Raw genomic sequence first — 20,173 nt, forward strand, 5'->3', positions numbered from 1 at the left:
GCGGCTCCTGCATAACATTCTGTATCAGTACTAGTGTTTCCCGCCCGAATGACCAATGATGCTGAAGCTGGTCGTAGCATCTCTCCTGGGTGAGTTCAACTGGAACCTATTCGGAATATTAATTTAATAACAAACTTGGTTAAATAGATCTTTCTTTCTTAATATTGCAAACTGTAATTGTTTTATGTGCATCTACATGAATGATAAAATCGTTCTGACATTTTACAGATTATTTGCAGAATATTGCTGCCGATTATGTTTAATAACAAATATATCTATAGATCATATTTTACAAATTCACATTTCAGAATTTACATGTGTCTAAATAAAATTGTAAAAATTTAATCAACTTTGAACAGTTGTTACCAATATTCTTGATTATGTGCTCTTTTTTGTGACGGTTGCTTTGAGCACAGTTTTTCGACTGTACATATGTGTGTTTGTGCGTGTGCGCATACTCTCTACTTCCTTTATGTGAGGATTGTTATTTGGAAAAACACGGTAACGTGTTACAGCTTACAATGAAATAAGATCCGGGTTTGATCTTCAGCAGACCATGTTTGGCGTAAGAGGCGGCTAACGGGATCGGGTGGTCAGATTCCCTGACTTTGTAGACACATGTCATCGTATCCCAACTGCGCAGATCGATGACTGGATTGTCTGGTCCAGACATTTAAATGCTAATTCATCAAACTGGCCCACATCAGCTCTAACTCTCCTCAAATATACTTACACACTTTCCGTCTGTTTGCATTGCTGTGACCAAAGTCACAGTCTTCTGGTGGGAAAAAGCGTTGCAAAACTAGACCTTCTATATCAATGACTGCATATGTGTCTATAACGGCTGAAATACCAAGTCCATGCAAGGCTTTATTGCCCATTGGTTCTTAGTATTTCGTGAACGCGGCGAAAATGCCACCTGTGAAACAATATATAAACGCAATGGATACAGTAAATGTTTATTTGAATACATGTAGTCCAATCTGCAATATCACCAGGCACTTCCTGAAACGAACATATGTAGCGACAATTTAACCTCTGCAAGAAACGCAACTCGAGTCAAGTTTTTAAATAGAAGACATATACAAGAACGCTTACTTATATGAGATTTCATGTTTTCCTAAACTAGCGTTTCCTTTGCCGTTCAGTATAATGTCATATTGCTTTTCAGTATACTGTCATATTGTTGTTCAGTATAATGTCATATTGCTGTTCAGTATAATGTCATATTGGTGTTCAGTATATTAAAATAAGTAGTTTTGGAAATGAAGCAATGGGAGTACGCATTCGTCACTGGAACACCGCGGGTGGTGATATAGAATGGTACAGTTATTACTAGGGGTGGGTATTGCCAAAAGTGCCGTATTGCGATATATTGCCAATGTGATGGCGAATTGCAATGTGTGCTGTAAGATATTGTGAAAGGGCGAAACGTGGTTAAGTTGATAAAATTATTGTTTCCAGTAACTCTGACGAATGTCAGGACCTAGATGTGATTGTACAAGAGATGAACTTAAAATGTTTCCAAACTGAAGACTGCGCTCTAAATTTAAAGTTTGGAATCCGGGAAAAAGAGCCTGCAGCATCGTCCGCCATTTTGGTTTGTTTATGAACAAATGCCGGTACCAGTCTAATGTTTTTATTTTATTTGGTTAAAACCGTGCATATGCTGTTATCTGACGGGTAAACATTTCTAGAACAATTAATATAATAATATAAAGGAAATGCATCATCACTAAAATTACCGATTACGGTGACGGAAGTTGCCGATCGTATCGGGTGAACCGGTTCGCGAAAAGAGTACCGGAATATCACTCTTGTAGGTCACGGATAGAGACGAGTAGTTAGGAATGTCGTAATGTATCGTATTGTGAAGTTCGCACTGACAACATACCGGTTAACCTGTATCGCCCACCCCTAGTTATGAGTTTCGATCTTCTTTCTGTTTCCAGTGTTGCTTCCTGTAGCCTGGTTCAAGTCTTGTGATGACTGCAAGACAGAATATAGCACAGCCAAGACTAATGCAAGTTCAGACAACGCTCTAAAATGCACGTGAGTGAAGTAACTGTCGCAAATTCTATATAAATTATTGTATTTTGACGGAGCTTGTACATGTATATTTACTAGATGGATGGTAGTCTAAGGCCGTACTCAGGCGGTCTGGAAATAATCGAGTGTGGACTAGACAATCCAGTGATCAACAACATCAACATCGATCAACGTAATAGGGATATGATGACATGTCAATCAGGTCAGGAAACCTGGCCATCCGAGCCCGTCAGTCGCCACTTACGACAAGCATGGGTTTCTGAAGATCAATTAAGATCCACACCTTCACGTGTTTGTATATTAGTGACGCAAGGGGAGATATACATAGATAGTACTTAGCTTGTCTATCAAGGATCAGTTTTAGTCCCGATCTCAGCAACTAATAGGTAGTTTATATGAAACTTTGTTCTCTCAAAGGCCAATTTGTCAACTGGTATCTTTTGTTAAATAGGATTTTTTTTAGATGTTTTTGTTTTCTATGGCAATAGTTGGATTTATTGCTATATTGTCACAACTGACAAGTATTCTTTTATAACACTTTGCGTGACCAAGTCCAGATGCTCAACATATATCTTATGCTATTTAGGGTTTTTTACAGAAAAAAACATCTGTTTCCATGACAACAAATTACATCCCAATAAAAATCCTGCGGTTGTATAAAATCCGATAGGATCACATTTGACCACTCTCATTGAATTTGCTGTTTCAATCGGATGACTAGTTTCTTGTAGAATTTGTGAAGGCCGGCGTGATTTTGTCAAGCTTTGCTTATTCCTTCACATTTTTTTGAACGACCTTTGGAAGTGGAATGCGTAAGAAAAGCAGGATTCATGTACACTACTTTATTTTGAATAACACGGCGTTTCGGAGCGTATGATTGTTGGACGCGGACGTACAATCACCACAACAAGTCGGCAAACGCATCAGAAATAACAACAACAAAAAAAAAAAAAATGTGGGAACAAACGCACGTGCATCTCTCACCGTCAATCGCATGGTCCTTATAAAAAAGCTTCACATAAGACAGCACAATTCTGTTAGCTACGATCTTAGTACTTTCAATATGACGGGATATATCTTTCATGCCTTTTTTAGCAATAACATGGTACTATAACGGGTTTAAGTAGTCGGGATTATTTTTGTCAAAGCACCGCATTCATTACGCGAGTTCTGATTGGTTTGTTGTATTTTCGCACATCAGCCTGGTACTCTGCGTCTGTTGCGCCTGCGCTACGATCCGACAATCCGGAACGTAGCGCAGCGCAACAGACCCAGGGACCCAGGAGTTTCGCACATAAGAAGCATCGAGTTGGGGACGAGTCTTCTTGGAGGTTACGGAAAGGTGCAAGTGGTGGCGAATGCGCATCCAGGTTATAGACAATTGGTCTGCAGTAATGTTGATGCATGTTGACATGAACTGTCATTGGGATGATCGTAATTCCATTACTTAGGTCGATGTTCTTGATGTCTGCCTGAAGCCCATAATAACTGATTACTTACAGATCGCCGTCATACAGATGGAAAATAGGAGAGTGCAAAGAAATACTTTTGACTGGACAATTTGCACATTTATTGCAATATGTGAATAGCAAGTACAGGTCTTAGTAAATGACTATTTTACCTTGTGTTCTAGTGCCCTCAGCTCTTACCTGACTTGTCTCGAGACTGCTAAAAATGACACCGGATGTCCTCTTCCATCTGATGATGCAACCGCAATCGAGACAGATTACACGAACGCCAACTGCTGTAAGTTTGAAGACATATTTGTTTGAATGTTAACTTGCTGTTTATAGCCACTCAGCAACATTCGAACAATATTGAGGCAGGCTGTGAATAAACAAGTACATCCATTGTTTGATGTCTTCAACATCGATCTACGGTATTCAGTTCCGTTGACGTGCAAGCCAGACACCCGATCCCTTTGGTCGATTCTTACGAATATGAACATGGCAATCCAGGGGCTGGTTCGTCGTAACCCTTTAATTTCGCCCAAAGACTTGTGGGTTCCTTTTAACCCTAATGGCGCCCAAGACATGTTGAAAAGTGTGTGAATAGTCTGTGTCTGTGATTGGGAACAGTTGGTGATGAAAGACGATGGCAGGAGTCGAACAGCAGTTTTACTGTCTGGGAACTTCTTTCTATCTATATGGAATGAATAGTTTGGTAACACAACGTCCATTGTCCTGTTACAGCTTTCACTGACACCTGTGTCTGTCAGAAGACGTTCTGGGCGACTTCTCAAGCTAATGACGCCGCTAATTGCACGTGAGTAAGCCAGTAAACCTTCACATCAGAATAACAGGATGAGTGGCCATAACGCAGTCTTGTTTGAACTTCATTCATTGAAAATTTGTCAACTTTACTCATAGTAACACAATATTTAGACTATTACATTAACCCCCAAATCAACACTGAGAGATAGGCAGTGCATTGGGCTTACACTTTCTGCAGATGTTAAATGTTGTACGGTCACTTTAAGTTAGTGAGTGAGTTCAGTTTCACGCCGCTTTTAGCAATATTCCAACAAAATCATGGGTTCGATAGTTCAACGCCGAAGAGGAGGCCTCAACCCCCAAAGTATTAGGATCGGTATTTTACAGAGAAAGAGTGATCACAGATGTAACATGTTTTATATTTGACCATTGATGAAAGGCATTGAAAATTCAAGTGAAAATACCTCCTCAAGTTACAGAACGCTAGATTAACGCTAGGTACGTGCATGTGACATGGGGTAATCGCAAATACAAAACTGACATGGAGTGCGACATAAAACTAAATTCACTTACTCGCTCACCACTGACATATAATATTATTTTTATATTTAGCGCATGTATGAAGTTGATCGTGTATAGTAACAACGAATTTAAAGGCCACTCACTTAAGTTCGTTATAACTGTATACATTTCTCGTAAACTAGGAAGCATATATGCGTTGTATCCGCTGGTTCTTTGGTATTACACTTACACCTAGGTATTTGGTTCAGGGCGTACAAGGCTCAACTCAGCTGTCTCAGCTCAGCAATGACACCTACTGGCTGCAACGGTACAGCTGAGAAAAGCGCTATCGCCATGACAGCAGAGACAGGTCGCGCCGCTCTGACCAATGCCTCAAGCGTTACGTGTCCAGGTAAATCACTTCTTACATTCACTCGTGAAGATCAGGGTTAGAACTGATCTTCAATAGCCCATGGTTGTCGTAAGAGGCGTCTAACGGGATCGGGCGGTCAGGGTCACTGACTTGATTGACATATGTCATTGTATGAAAATTGCGTAGATCGGTGTACATGATATTGATCATTGGCATGTCTGGTCCAGACCACGACCATATAACTGGAATGTTGCTGAATGCGGCCTTGAACAAGAAACACATAAACAAACAAAACATCTTACATTCACAGTCTCAGGGACGTAAGTCACGTGACCGTATTTCTATTACGCGTTTGAAAAACACACATCTGCATGAAAATTCAGGGCAGGCAGAAGATTTGAAACGTAGAAAAACGACTGCCTTGAGATAAACCGAAAACACTGCTTGAAACAATGACACTTTCACCTTTGTTGTTGTCCACTCCAGTTCCGACCAGTACTTGCCAGTGTGAAATTGACGCTGCCAAGGGCGACAACAGTGACAATACCAAGTACTGCAAGTAAGCACGACTTTACATTAACTTTACCATGCGAGTCCCACGTATAACTTATAAGCCACTTTCTGTGTTTATGATCAGCTTCCGTCAAACACAGCTGTGTCGAAGTTCGAGAGACCTATGGAAATACTTCGAATTATCTGTGCATTCGACCTTTGTGTAGTCATAAGGAAAGAGTGACAATCCTTGACGTTTTATGCTCGAATGCCCTCTGTTTATATTCTAGATTATGTGCTAGTACAGACATCTTTAGCCTGTTGTGGTCATTTGCTGCGGATGTAGCTTGGCGTTGAGGCAGATCATGGTTGTAGGGGATGGGGATTGGGATGGTGATGATGGTGGCGCAAATGACGAACATGTATTTAACAAAGACTCAATAACTCTTTAAAATGAATAGAAAAGGTCTAATGTTTCGAAATAAATGTTCTTTTCTCCACGTTATTGTGCGCCGTTGTGATATAGAGTCTTTGTGATATAGAGTCCTGACGACACTGAGGAGTTGCCTGTCCGTCATCACAAACACAACAGAGCTCGGATGTGCCACTGAAACCCAAGCCGCACTTGTCATCAGCACGGGTAACAAGTACACGTCAGCGCAGTGTTAGTGCACCTTTTGATTTTTGTGGGACGGTGGGGGTAGTCAAGTGGTTAAAGCGTTCGCTCGTCACGACTAAAGACCCGAGTTCGATTCCAAGTGACGTCCGCTGTGGTATTGCTGGAATAATAACTAAAGGCGCCGTTAAACCATACCCACTCAGTTACTTTGACTTTTATGTCCTATCTCGGACATTAATGAAATTTGCTTGTCCTTAGTATCAGATGAACTAAACAAATCTGCACATTCTCTTTTCAGGTGCTGCCGACCACTTGACCTTTGTGATGACGTCACTGGTGTTCTCGCTGTTGTCCACCGTGTTTCTGTAAAAACCTCAGCTCTTTGTGTACGAAGTCGACAATGCCTCTCCCATCTTCGTCAGTTGTTCTGGTGACTTCTCTTCAGAATTACATATTACATATCTGCACAATCAGCAGAATTTATCAATGTCGTCTTATATCTTAACATATTAAAGTGATTTATGTATGCTATTTCTCCCCATCATTCCTTAAATGTATGACCAATCGGGTTGACCTATGCAAACATTAGACACATACATTACATACCAGCATGCAGTAAATGTACGGTAACATGATAAACATGGAAATAATTGTCGGGCCGAGCCGTAGATGCATCAGATGCTAGTGGGGATTAATCGGAACGTATACCCAGGGGATTGTCGAGGATATCTTTGGGCAGTTCTTTTCTAGATGTTTAAATACAATTCATGTTTGAAAAAAATAGGTGTGTTCAACATCATGGTCAAAGCACATGACGTGTCCAGCATTGGATTCTCACTGATCGCCAAAAAAATGACCATGGAAATAGACTCAAACGTTTCCGAATCGTTATAAACTAATATTCTAAAATCGTAAAAACGGTTTCAAAGGCAACTTGGTCTAGCTGACTTAAACTTCTTCTTATTTGTATAAAAATATCGATAGCCGCGCATACCATTCCATTAATGCCGTAAAACACTACAACAATATTATGACACAATGATATAATTACCTTGTGAATTTCTCTCACATTATTATCATTGTACACTCTAGTGGAAGCTATCAAAACCAGCATCTGTCCAATCCGGCAAGCTGTCAACACCGGCATAAAATGTGTCCCACCCATGATTTGTACATTCATCATCAGCTCTACAATCCGGCACATTGTCTAAACTGGATTATTTACTCAGTCCCAGTGAGTGCCGGTTTAGACAGCTTCAACTGTATTCGGCAAGAATGTCTGAGCCGTGTGTTTGTTCACAGTTACACGACTCATGTGCCTCAATCCAAGAGAGAACAAAATTGCTGTAATGCATTACGTCATCATTGTATATCACACAGTGCCATTCGTGACCAACTCGCGTTATTCCGGGACAAGTCAAATAGCTTCTTTTCTTGGAGGTTACGGAAAGGAGCAAGTGGTGACGAATGACACAGTAGTTCAGTATAATACAAGGAAGAGTGACAATGTTTGTATATTTCAACCAACGAGTTCCATGCCCTGATGAAGTGTTGAGTTTCTGATTGTAAAAATCAGTTGTTCCGCTGAAATAAACGGCATTGGTCTCGATAGCTGGTGTTTGTGTTTCGCTTAAAAATGTATATTTGTAGAGCAGAGCACAGCAGAGTACTTTAGTCTTTCCCTAGTCTTAATTTATAATGAACATATCGGTTTCACCCCGTACCAAAACAACACAAAGACAAAAATGCGCTGTCGAGTTTTCCCCTAATGTTTCACTCAAATGTCTTACAGATACGACATGCGGTATTAGATACACACAAACATTTACCTTTCAACGCAAACATGTTCAAACAGCGGCCATACTTCCCTTTTTAAAGAACATCGATGCCATCGATGTTTTTGGTGTTACATGCATAAAGTTTGCACTATTTTGACGATCATGACTGATGGAAGCTATTTCAGCCTACAAGCGAGACTGGTCATTCTGTGACGCTGATGCTTTTGTATTTTGACCCATAGGACGTAACTGACGCTTTGGTCCCTAAGAGAGTATGCGGTATCATTCTGCATGACAGACTGTGCTGTGGTCAGTTTGACCAGCTCGAGACGAGGTGTGATGGCTGGAACAGATTACACCTAGCTTTGTTCTGACGCCACACCATCTCATAGGGATAGGGTATCTTGGGTTGAGACACTTTGTCAAGGCGTGCCATCTGAAATACAAAGGAACCATTCTTCACTCTCATAAGAACTGGACCAGAAAATCATTAGATCCGTGGACATCCGGGTTAGAAGTGGCTTCCGCCTTCGGGTCGCTGACATGGTTGAGGCATGCAAGCGTGTTCCAAATGCATTGATCGATGCTTTTGCTGCTTATCACTGGGTCCATCCACTAATAGCTCCTCAGACTCACCTCAGTAGACATGGCCCATCCACTACCTTCCCAATTTGTGATCATCTTTAACAGACTCACCTCCTCAGTAGACATGGTCCATCCACAATCATCTCAATTCGCCATCTTCCTCAGCAGATTCAATTCCTTTGAAAACAAGGTCCATTGTGTCACCTGTAACAGACTCACCTCCTCTGCCGACAGGGTCCATCATCTACATTTCAATTTATCCTCATCTTAAACAGACTCATTTCCTCTGCAGAAAGGGTCCAACCTCTACCGACTCCATTTCTGATCATCTTAAACAGACTCACTTCCTCTGCAGGAACGGTCCATCCTCTACCAACTCCATTTCTGATCATCTTAAACAGACTCACCTCCTCTGCAGGAACGGTCCATCCTCTACGATCTCAACCTATCATCGTCTTCAGCAGACTCAATTCCTTTGAAGACACGGTCCATTGTGTCATCTGTAACAGACTCACCTCCTCTTTAGAAAGGGTCCATCCACTACCGGCTCCAAGATTGTCATCCAACTGTGCCAGGTTGGTGGCTCCTATGATCACTGATGGCACAACATCCTTTTGGAGCAGCCACCGCAGCGACACCTGCGCCATGGACTTACCTGAGGGAAGACACAATACGATATAACTTCTAAACTAACTTGTATGAAGGCGTTATCTCTAAGATTCTCGTGTGGCTCCTGACTTTTCTCTTTGCTAGGTACAACACCAACTCATTGTTAATGCCCTATGTTTACGATGTCACCATGTTGCATTGCACTTGTTTCTACCGTTTGTATTGGCGATGTCCCGCACTGCATCAACGATGGCCCATATCTGATCGTCCTCCTGTATCAAATCCCAGGACCCAGGGTACTTTTCTTTCTTCCAGGCATGACGTCCTGTAGTCGGTGGACAGTCTCGCGTGTACTTCCCAGACAGCAGACCTCTGTTCAAGGAATCTCTCGCAATTTACTATCGTAAACAACGTTTTCCTTAAGAAATATGGTTTATTTAATACCCTGTTTGCACTTAGAACCACAATGGCGTGCTCACCCAGTATACTAAATAGGTAACATCTCTCGTTCCTTTCATTATCACCTCACTATTCTACATACTTTCTCCAAATTAGAATTAGTTATTCATTTCTTTGACATTTTTGGTTACTTTGAAAATTTGAATTTTCGCGTTTTCCCTCTAGCTTCTGTTATTTTCTCTGTTATTTAAAGAAAAAACCGAGAAAAGTCTCAAAGGAACGAGGAAATAATCAAAACCACGAGACATGTCTATTGAAAACATGATTTATGCAACAAAACCGGAAGTAATTACGTCCCCTTGGATTCAGGCAAGCAATGGTTGCATTATCGCCACTGGAAGAAGTATGGTGTGGGCGTGGGTTTTTGTTAGTGATGTATGTGCGTGTGTAGTCGGGGCAGTAGTACGTACACCAAACACTGCCTTAGTAAATGGCCCCACTCACCCCTTCAGGGGACCCCAGGGTAGCACGCCAAATCCTTCCATCTTGCACACTTGGAAAGGTTCAAACTCCGACTCCCGACATGCCAGATTGTACTGTTGCTGGAACATCGTAAGTGCTACATTGTAACAATACGTTGGTAGAGGATCGTGAAGTCTAATGTTATTGTAAGTGGTCAGAGAAGCCAAGAGAATGACTGAATAAATGAATGAATGAACGAACGAAAGAATGAATGTACCAGCAATTACTTCATGTGGACACACCAAGGTAAGTGAGTGAACAGAATACTTTAACCACTAGACTACTCCGCCGCCTTAAAGAGAGTAGAAATAGTCGCTAATAGTCTTCAGTAAATCAATGAATGCGCTGCGTTTAGCAATAATTTAGTCAAAGCGGGAGACACCAGGGGCTCCACACATTGTAAATAAGTGGCAAATCGCGCCCTTTTACCTGTAAGCTAATGAAGGGGTTGATGCCCAACTTTTCTGTGGTGCATGCAATCTTCTGTAGCTGCCAGCCCAACACGTTACTGGCACCAACGTACAGCACCTTCCCACACCGAACCAGGTCATGGAACGTACGGAGTGTTTCTTCGATGGGTGTCCCATCATCCCAACAATGCATCTGAAGCAATTACATCAAAGAACAACCCGTTTCATCTGGGTCCTGTCACTGTACTGTCTCTGTCACTGCACCACCTGTGCTACAATTGGTTCACAGAAACGACTAATTGCGGGGAATAACTGGATCGGGTGCTCAGGCGACCTCCGGATCCCAAATGTGTTGATTAATGCTTACAATGTCAGTCACTGGATTGTATGGTCCTGACTCGATTATTTACTAAGCGTCTTGTAGTTATACAGAAATACTCGAGAATGCGGCATAAAAAATCAGGCACATTTTTATTGTGATCACCGGGTATAAATCCACATACTGCATTTTATATTGGACAATATATGTTTGGGAAATTGGTATTTTTATGATTGATATTTTATCAGCGTGTCAGTGAATACATAGATCATTATTCGTAATTTCAACATTTACTTATATCCCTAGCTATTTTTGTACAGTATAGATTCACTTTGAACAGATCCACGAACTACAGTTTACGATGAGCTGGGGCTTTGCATTAATTACCAACCTGGTACAGATCCACATAGTTTGTCTGGAGTCTCTCGAGACTGTTCTGAATATTCTTGACAATATGGCGACGACTGAGACCAACTCCACTGGGCACGATTCCTCTAACCTTTGTTGCAATAACGAGTTGGTCACGTGATTGTCTGAAACAGGCGACAGTGGCTAGTATATATCAGCATATATCAACGGTGAGGCAATTACTGCAATCATACCTGTGTATGAAGCTACTGGTCGATGAGGGTGCTATATATCAATGCATTCCAACAATACAACTGGTCCATGAAGGTCCCCTACGTTGATGCATCCCTATGAATGAACAGTATTACAGGTCCATGAAACTCCTCTACGTTGAGACATCTACCGATCCAAGATAGCCAGCTACGTTGAGGCAATCCTTTGGACAAATAATGTTACCGATCCAAGACTCTATGTTCAGGCATTCCTTTGCACAAATAACACTCTAAAGAAGTCCTTTACGTGGAGACATTCCTCAATTAAAAACTACCGATCCATGATGGTGTTGTAAGTTAAGGCATTCCAGTGGCCAAACGATACCACCGACCCAAGAGGGTCCTCTGGGTTGAGGCATTCCCTTAAATAAAAAAAAACAATAAAAAAACCCCCAAAAAACAAAAAAAAACCGCCTCTACGCATTCAATTTGACTCTTGCATAGATAATCTTGCTAGTTATGCTTGCGACTGGTATGACTGATTTTATGGAGTTATAACGCACTTGTTCAACCAGGATCCGAGGTACTTCTCTGACAACCCTTGGGAGTAAACGTCAGCTGTGTCAATGAAATTCCCTCCCCACTGGACGTAGCGGTCAAGCATCTGGTGGGAGTACTCCTCTGAGGCCTGACTTGGTCTGCTTCCCTGAATAACAGCATTGAGTGCATGTGAGCGATGGTTTGTCATAGGTCTCGAAATTGAATGCTTCATGCTGATGTTTGTTGAATTGAGATTTACGTCGCATCGGCATTACTTCAGGCATATTGCGACGAGACTAACTCTGCAAACATATACCTTTTTATGAGTTTCTTAAAACACACATTTATTCATGAATGTGTTTTCCACGAAGCGAAAATGTCAACAAAGCCGATGAATTTAAAACAACCTATACTATACCCTTTACTAGCTGTTCCAGTTTTCGAGGCTTACAGGCAGGCGGCTATGCTTTGAAACATACGTAGTTCAATGAAATTATTCTTTGAGTCTGATATAAAGGTCTGAAAACATCCGAACAGGAGGTTCTGTCAGATGAGAGATGGTGAAGCAGCATAATGCTTTAAGTGTTCGATCGTCACGCTGAAGACCTGGGTTCGATTCCCCACTTGTGTACACTTTATGAAGATATTTACTGGTGTCCTTTGTCATCATACACCTTGTCAACCATAAATGAAATTACATACAATCCATGGAACCGTTTCCTAAATATAGATATTTCAAAAAGTGTTTCTTTGTGAGTGAGTGAGTTTTACGCCGCACTCAGAAATATTCCACCAATGTGGTGGCGGTCTGTAAATAATCAAGTCGGGACCAGACAATCCACTGAGCAACAACATGAACAATCGATCTAAGCAATTTGGAACCGATGACATGTGTCAACCAATTCAGCGATCCTGACCACCCGATCCCGTTAGTCGACTCTTACGACAATCATAGTCGCCTTTTATGGCAAGCATGGGTTGCTCAAGGACTATTCAACCCCAGACCTTCACAGGTCGTTTCTTTGTGAATACGTTTAATTTATACCATAGGCGACGTTTAACACAGCGTCTGTTTATAACCAGAGTGTTCACAAGGATTGACTAATGATGTGCATAACATTTATCAAAATTCAGACCCTACAATCTCGGGACAGATTCACCCGTGGATCACTTGAATAAGTTGTATGTAAAGAGAGACTGAAATCGATTCTCCTTGAGGGTGTATGTAAGAGATTGCTATAATTTAATCCGGAGATACTCTTATCTATCTTATCTATCTATATCTATACACATGAACGGACACACACACACACACACACACACACACACACACACACACACACACACACACACACACACACACACACACACACACACAGACACGAATAACAAGGAGGAAATCTAATGTGCTCGTCCAGATTCTGTGCGGAGATAACGTAACAAATGTATGATTATACGCAGCGATGATTATAGCAAACGTTTTGATAACTAACATTTATCACCATTTCCTTTTCCGTGTCAACTGTCTTGACTTTAAACTGATTTAATCTTTGTAAATTAACGACACACACACAATGACGGATGTGAGGTACGAGCGGAAACAATTACAAGAAACCATAGAACTTATAACGGATACATTACCGTTAAGGTTAGGGGTGGAGGTGGGAGGGTGGTGGGATGACGAGAGGGTGGTGGGATGGTGAGTGCAGGGAGGGGGTTCAGGGGGGTGCGAACCCCCTGCAACCCCTACCCCCAACACACACCCCAACACACACCCCAACACACACCCACACACACACACACACGCTCACACACCCATCCACTCTACCACCCACCCCATTAATTAACCTTTAATTTATCATCACTAGGTGGATAAAGGTTTCACCGTAACAGAGTAAGTGTAAGTTGTCACTAACCAAATATCGTCGATTTTAGGTACCTCTATTTTAGATACCTTCCAGATGTTCTGATCTAACATTTTTACTGGTCTTCCTTTACTAGTGACTTGTGTCAGCCCCCATGGAGACCCTCACGACTGCTGCAGGCAAATGTCATGACAAATCGACCCTTACTTGAAAACACGTGCGATTCCACGACTTACCCCGGGATTACCAAAAGTCCCCGTGCCGAGACACATGTTGGCCACCTTAAGCCCAGACCTCCCCAAGAAGTTGTAGGAAAGTTTACAGTCCTCCGGTACAGTAGCCATCTTTGTTGATGGACAGTTAACTGCTACCCCACTCATACACCCGTTCGTTGACCTAGTATCAAAGGGAGTTAACTCTAGCATTCTTAGCTTCACTTTTACTAGTATGAAAATGTGTAAATGTATTATTAATCACTTTAAACAGGTAATCTTTAGGGCTGGGACGAGTTCATATGTTCCACCCGGGTACCCCACCCTCTATTACCCTACCCTAGCCGGATGCTAGAAAGAAAAGAAATTGCAATATATGTAGGCTAAATTTTCGAGTGTTTTAATATCTTAACCATGTCTTATAGTCAAAATAAGTGTCTATAAATTATGTATAATAAATCGTCAAAGACAATACAACCTTTTAATCATGAAAGAGTTACATAAATTAAATATTACTTATTTAATCTATTAGTCACACGATCATAACGTGTCTGGATACCCGGTTCCAACTTATTACCCATCCGTTCCAGGGATACCCGTCTCAACCCTAGTATTCATCCCTGGTTTTAGACAATTTTCATTGAAAACCTACAAAAACATTGACATTGTGAGTAGTCAGTTGTATTCTATGCATCGCATAATTTAGAAATCGTACATAAAAATGTATCAAATGAAATGTGCAAGGTTTGGAAGCTTGGTGTTATTGTTTCGGGGAGGTGAAAGTTAGGTTTATCGTCCATATTATTCACCAGAGCGAGTGACTGCCAATAATGTTTATGTTATTAGCGACTCATCGTTTATTTCATCAAAGGGTTTTGGATGCTAACGTCTTGAACGTCAAGGAACGACTTCATCAACGGTGGAACATGCTTCTTCGGCCTTCAGACTATGATTACCTCTCGAACCATTTCATTTATCTAAAATAGGTGCAAATATCCACAATACATGTTCTCATGCACTTGTTTTATCTATTAAACACCGAAATTAAAGGGAGATCCAGGTGAGAAAGGATAGAGACGACACAGCACAAATTAATGGTAACATTGTCGGCACTTGTGAACGCGCTTCTCGAACCCGTTGCTGTCCCTTTCTCTGCACTCCTCCCTGATAACAAACAGTGAACTGTGTCAATATTTCAATGATATATTGTAAAACAACTTTCATACATTAACAACAAATATTCTGCAAAAAACATATACAGTTGATATGATGTTTTCATTATGATCAGCGTTTCTTTGAGTATCTTATGTTTGTTAGTTTTCGAGTTAGAATGTAATTCATCGGTTTTTGAGCCAAACGGACTACAGTAAATGTTTATGGTTCGAAATGTTTTATACTGATATTTTCAATATTGATACGTGATTGTGGGAGCGTCTTTGGTGTAAGGCGGTATTACTGCCTCCAAGTTTGTTTACAAACATCCAATGAGCGAACAATGTTTTGCGGACCTGACCCGTCCTATGTGCAACGTGCAGTCGAGCATGCGCGGCCAGGTGTAATGGCGACTATTTATAGACAGTAGATGCCGTCATCACCAGTAAAGCTATTTACATTTTTGGGGGTACGATGGTTTATCCTTTACGGTAAATCATACTCATTATTTACTACCCCCCACCTACCCCGTCGGCGACATTCGCCCAGCCAAAAGCCGATCGTAATACTTGATTGATTGATTGATTGATTGACAGTAGCGTAAGGTAACAGGCCCCAGTTTCTCGAAACAAACATGAATTTTGACTTGGAGTTTGTAACCAAATTTGAGTAATCACAGGAAACTACATTTCCCAGAATAAACTGAAATCGATATTCAGGTCAAGTTTGCAGACAGTTTTAGATTGGTAGATCGGTTTCTAGGTTTGGATTAACCTTTGGAATCCAGAAATACATGGGAGTTAGAAATTAAGCTGAATTCGTATTCCCCCTCATCTCCGGGCACTCCTAAAATCACCTTATTTTGAAATCTTGAACTGAGACTCATGGTTACAGGACAGTAGGGTTCTGGTCGCGAACAACACCTGTTGTGAATGATAGGTACAACGACCCGACAAGGCAGGCGGTAAACACAAGTACCTTTGTTAGACGGCCATTCATAATCACGTCATAAAATAGTCTCTACTACGGTTGTATCACTTTGTCCGACACTGTGAGTAAAGTAATAAATATTTGTCATAGTGAGCGCCAATAAATTTGGCAGCGCCAATAAATGTTGTTTTCAATTGCTTCACGATTTCAAATTCATGGTCGGTATAATGTACACGACAATGAATGTAAGATTAAATGCTTTGACTTCAACATTTCCAACTTTGAGATTAGTTATTTATAATTTATATTTTGTTGTGTGGACGTCGAATGCATTGAAGACGTGCAATATCATTTCCATCTGAACTGACAATAGATCAAATACGTGCAAAGGGCGTTACATAGAATGCTTTGTGATTTTACACACGTAGAAGTGCTATGTATGTAAAGCACCGTTAGGTAAAACTGGGGCACAGGGAAGGTGTATGAGCCATTCTCAAAAGATGCAGCTTTTTCCCGTATCATGATTAAGTATATCCGTCAGATTTTATGAGTGTGTTAAAAATCTGATTTTTTCTTCATTGCCATTACCTAATCTTACTTAGGAATTTTTATGACAAACAAAAGGACCGAATAATTATATTTTTTCAAGTTGTTGTAACAAGGGATGTGTATTTTGTCATGTATCCGGGTGCCGAAACCTAACATCAGGTGTCTGCTGTGCACTAAATTTCATTCCAGAAGGTATCGTTTCTGGTGTTGTTGAAAAATCGACCTTTTTCCCATTCCTGGTCGATGTTCATGATTTTAAAGCAGAATTTTGATATAAAAACAACCATTTTCTCTTGCATACATGTCTTTCTTGTAACAGTTCCATTAAAATATGAAATAAAATATGATTCCTCATCCTGTGAAAGTGGAACTCCCTATCGTGCTCATTAATAACTTCTGGTTGAGAGTGATGAACATGTGGTGTTGTGTTCAAGACAAAATTGTCAAAGAAAATCAAGTTGAAAAAGTAAACATTTGAGGGTATTTTTATCGATATCTTTCAGATAACATCAATTAACAGCAAAACCCCCAATTTTCCAAAAATACGTTTTTCTCTTTGCATTTGGAACCGTAATTGCAACACAAGGATGTGGTCTGAGACGGGAAATTGACTACATATTATTTTCCTCTTAATTTACTCTTACAATTTGTCTTTCATAGAAGTCTTTTCTGTAAGAGCTTTTTTCGTTATTGGAAAGACCATCGGTGTTACTTCGAAGAAATATCAATATGTATTAGTCACGTATTTGTTTAATGCCAGTGTCATAGCAGTTGAAGTTTGGTCATGACCTATGATTCATATATGTGGAAGCTGGAACATGTGTTACACTTTCTGTTCTGAATTTTGTCAAAGGTGTTTAGTGGGAAAGACAAATTATGTGACTGCAAAGACAATTCATGTTGATTTGTTACGTGCTCATATTTGGACCTTTAAGATAATATTTTGAGGAACAAAAGATATTTGCCCTAACAATTTGTATGTTTCATGTTTTTCAAAAATAGCCGTTACTTAAAATACTTACGTTGTTACTGCAAAGACATTATAATATTGATGACCTTTCTGTTTGTCTTTCTTCTCTGATTCTTTCGGATGTGCATAAAACATATGAGATAAAGTTGCCTTATGCATTACAAGGAAGTCTATTCTTGAAACTTTGACTGATTTCATGCATTGTAAAGACTGTTATTTGAACGACAGCGTGTGACTTTGATTGTAATAACTATAACAGGGTAATGACCAGTCTGCAAAACCACCAAAGTGTTAACATCTAGTTTCGTAGATAAAGTTAATGTGTCATAATCTGAAAGAAAAAATCAATGAAACATTAATTTCTGTATCTTTTTCAGAACTCACAAAAAGGATATGACAAATGCGTAGATTAATTTTGTTGATTAATTTGTTACTTTCACAGATTGGGGAAGATGATCAAAACTTCGATATTTTTTGTTAGTTGCAAACCTGTTTGACAGTATATCATGTGTGTGTGTGTGTGTGTGTGTGTGTGTGTGTGTGTGTGTGTGTGTATTGATGTGTGTGTTGGGGATAGGGGTTGCAGGGGGTTCGAACCTTTACGTATCTGCTATAAACGTTCTGTTCTTTACGTATCTGCTATAAACGTTCTGTTCTTTACGTATCTGCTATAAACGTTCTGTTCTTTACGTATCTCCTATAAACGTTCTGTTCTTTACGTATCTGCTATAAACGTTCTGTTCTTTACGTATCTGCTATAAACGTTCTGTTCTTTGCGTATCTGCTATAAACGTTCTGTTCTTTACGTAGTTGCTATAAACGTTCTGTTCTTTACGTAGCTTCTATAAATCTTCTGTTACTTGCGTTGTAGATATTAAAGGTCTGTTCGTAGTGGTTATAAAAGTTCTGTTCATTACGTAGTGGCTATCAAACGTTGCCGCGTGTGCAAAGGTCTACCTTCTGCATTCCCTTCCCACAGAGGTTACTCCTTTCATATCTTTCAACGTAACCTCTGATGCAATACTGGTCTTTCATGGTGCAAGTGTTCTATGTTCCTGATTGGTTGCAATCCCATTTAGCTGTACAATCAGCGACGCTGTTTCAAAAGTGACCAGTCACAAAGCATCGGTAATTTCCGTATTCTTCGGGAAAACTAGAACCTCTTCCACAGCACGATGCACAAACGTTTCGTCTAGACGATGCCCAGTCATGTGATAGAGGTTTAAAGGCGTCTTCATCCCCCTCGTTGACAATGCAAACAGTGCTAGTAATGATGCTATGTTTTTGCGTCTAGCATCCAACGCGATGCTGCTCTGTGGTGTTACATTATTTCCCTGACGGAATTGTTCTTTCAAAGTAGCTTCTAAGGGCTGAGCGCGACCGTATAGGTCCGCACATCCGCTTCTCGTTTTAAACAGATGGGAGGACCGAGGGCAATGTGGAATTGTGCCTTGACCAGGGACGCAACAGAGTATGAGATCTCGGTCACAATCTTTAAATATCTCCTCCGGGATTCGAACGTGAGAGGCGAGCATGCTAACAACTACTCCACCGTGCTAGCCATTGAATGTCTCAAGTGCCACATCAACAAACATATCTGTTTTTGCCTTACAGTTAAACATGATGTACTGAATCTATCCTTGGCACGTTGATCAACTAAACTCCATGGTGGCCACCATATTGGATCTAAGTCAATGAATCTGATCTGAATGGATAGAAAGAATGGAAATAATCCGTATTGCGATTTATGGCCGTGGTTTCTCTGGGTGGAGCAACTGCAATGTGGACGATGTGCCTTGTCCACTGACGCAGCATAGTATGAGATCCAGGTTATAAATTCTTAAAATCTCCACTGGGATTCGAAACGGAGTCTTTGGCATTTTTTTGTTATTCAGTAAAATATGATATAGTGAATGTACCCTTCCCACGTTGATCAACTAACTCCATGGGGGCCACCATATTGGATCTAAGTCGATGTTACACGTGATCGGACTGGATCGAAAGAATGTAAATAATTCGTGTTGCGATTTGCGTGTTGCCCGTATTGGAACAGGGGTTATGTATGGAGATAAGACAGGAGTAACCTCTGTGGGAAGGGAATGTACTTTCTGAATTGCTGCTAGAGATAGGTTGCTTAAAATTAGTGATCAATGTGCCATGAATGCTTTTGAAATAGAAATATTTCTTTTTGAAGATGTTCCAAACATGCGCATTTGGAAAGTATTCCTTGATGTCTGTGAGTTTCAGTAAATAAAATCGTCTCTTGTGGCAGATTCACGAGATATTCCGTGATTATTTGACAAATCTTGCGTACTACTCTCGTGTAGGTATCGCAAACCTGAGACCTCACAGCGTGCACCGGTAGTAGTACCAATATGAACCGTCACTGGCAGTTCCAAAAAGGTTCGGAGGTACGACTTACCGACAGCATTCGCCACCCAGATGACATCACACAGTTTTTCTTTCAAGCTTTATTGATAAGTCATTCAGCCTATGAAAGTGAAATATGTCGTTAAATTTCTTTCA

At 40.6% G+C, this 20,173-nt stretch overlaps 2 protein-coding genes across 2 annotated transcripts; one reads left to right on the forward strand and one right to left on the reverse strand.

The window, feature by feature from the left end:
• LOC137261405 (uncharacterized) lies at nucleotides 1-7,858 on the forward strand. The gene is made up of 8 exons (XM_067799150.1): nucleotides 1-89; nucleotides 1,953-2,052; nucleotides 3,683-3,795; nucleotides 4,242-4,314; nucleotides 5,033-5,175; nucleotides 5,623-5,695; nucleotides 6,171-6,292; nucleotides 6,546-7,858. Exons 1-8 carry the CDS (start codon nucleotides 56-58, stop codon nucleotides 6,614-6,616), a joined length of 729 nt encoding a protein of 242 aa, XP_067655251.1. The 5' UTR covers nucleotides 1-55; the 3' UTR covers nucleotides 6,617-7,858.
• LOC137261404 (1-deoxyxylulose-5-phosphate synthase YajO-like) lies at nucleotides 7,276-14,237 on the reverse strand. Its single transcript, XM_067799149.1, has 8 exons — nucleotides 14,071-14,237; nucleotides 11,993-12,135; nucleotides 11,261-11,402; nucleotides 10,570-10,743; nucleotides 10,123-10,220; nucleotides 9,434-9,591; nucleotides 9,126-9,265; nucleotides 7,276-8,461 (listed from the first exon to the last, which is right to left on the reverse strand). The coding sequence occupies exons 1-8, from the start codon at nucleotides 14,212-14,214 to the stop codon at nucleotides 8,336-8,338; spliced, it is 1,125 nt and encodes a 374-aa protein (XP_067655250.1). The 5' UTR covers nucleotides 14,215-14,237; the 3' UTR covers nucleotides 7,276-8,335.
• Between the last annotated feature and the right edge of the window lie 5,936 nt (nucleotides 14,238-20,173).

Source organism: Haliotis asinina, chromosome 14 (assembly GCF_037392515.1).
Source record: "Haliotis asinina isolate JCU_RB_2024 chromosome 14, JCU_Hal_asi_v2, whole genome shotgun sequence".
NCBI lineage: Eukaryota > Metazoa > Mollusca > Gastropoda > Lepetellida > Haliotidae > Haliotis > Haliotis asinina.

What these genes read in the sequence shown, in the direction of transcription:
- LOC137261405 (XM_067799150.1), top strand. Translation starts at nt 56, where the DNA reads ATGATGCTGAAGCTGGTCGTAGCATCTCTCCTGG. An exon ending in AATGACGCCGCTAATTGCAC is followed by an intron (nt 4,315 to 5,032) that starts GTGAGTAAGCCA and finishes TATTTGGTTCAG; the next exon opens with GGCGTACAAGGCTCAACTCA. An exon ending in CTCAAGCGTTACGTGTCCAG is followed by an intron (nt 5,176 to 5,622) that starts GTAAATCACTTC and finishes TGTCCACTCCAG; the next exon opens with TTCCGACCAGTACTTGCCAG.
- LOC137261404 (XM_067799149.1), bottom strand. Translation starts at nt 14,214, where the DNA reads ATGAGTGGGGTAGCAGTTAACTGTCCATCAACAAAGATGGCTACTGTA. An exon ending in ACTATGTGGATCTGTACCAG is followed by an intron (nt 10,744 to 11,260) that starts GTTGGTAATTAA and finishes TAATTGCTTCAG; the next exon opens with ATGCATTGTTGGGATGATGG. An exon ending in GGACATCGCCAATACAAACG is followed by an intron (nt 9,266 to 9,433) that starts GTAGAAACAAGT and finishes GTCTTCCCTCAG; the next exon opens with GTAAGTCCATGGCGCAGGTG.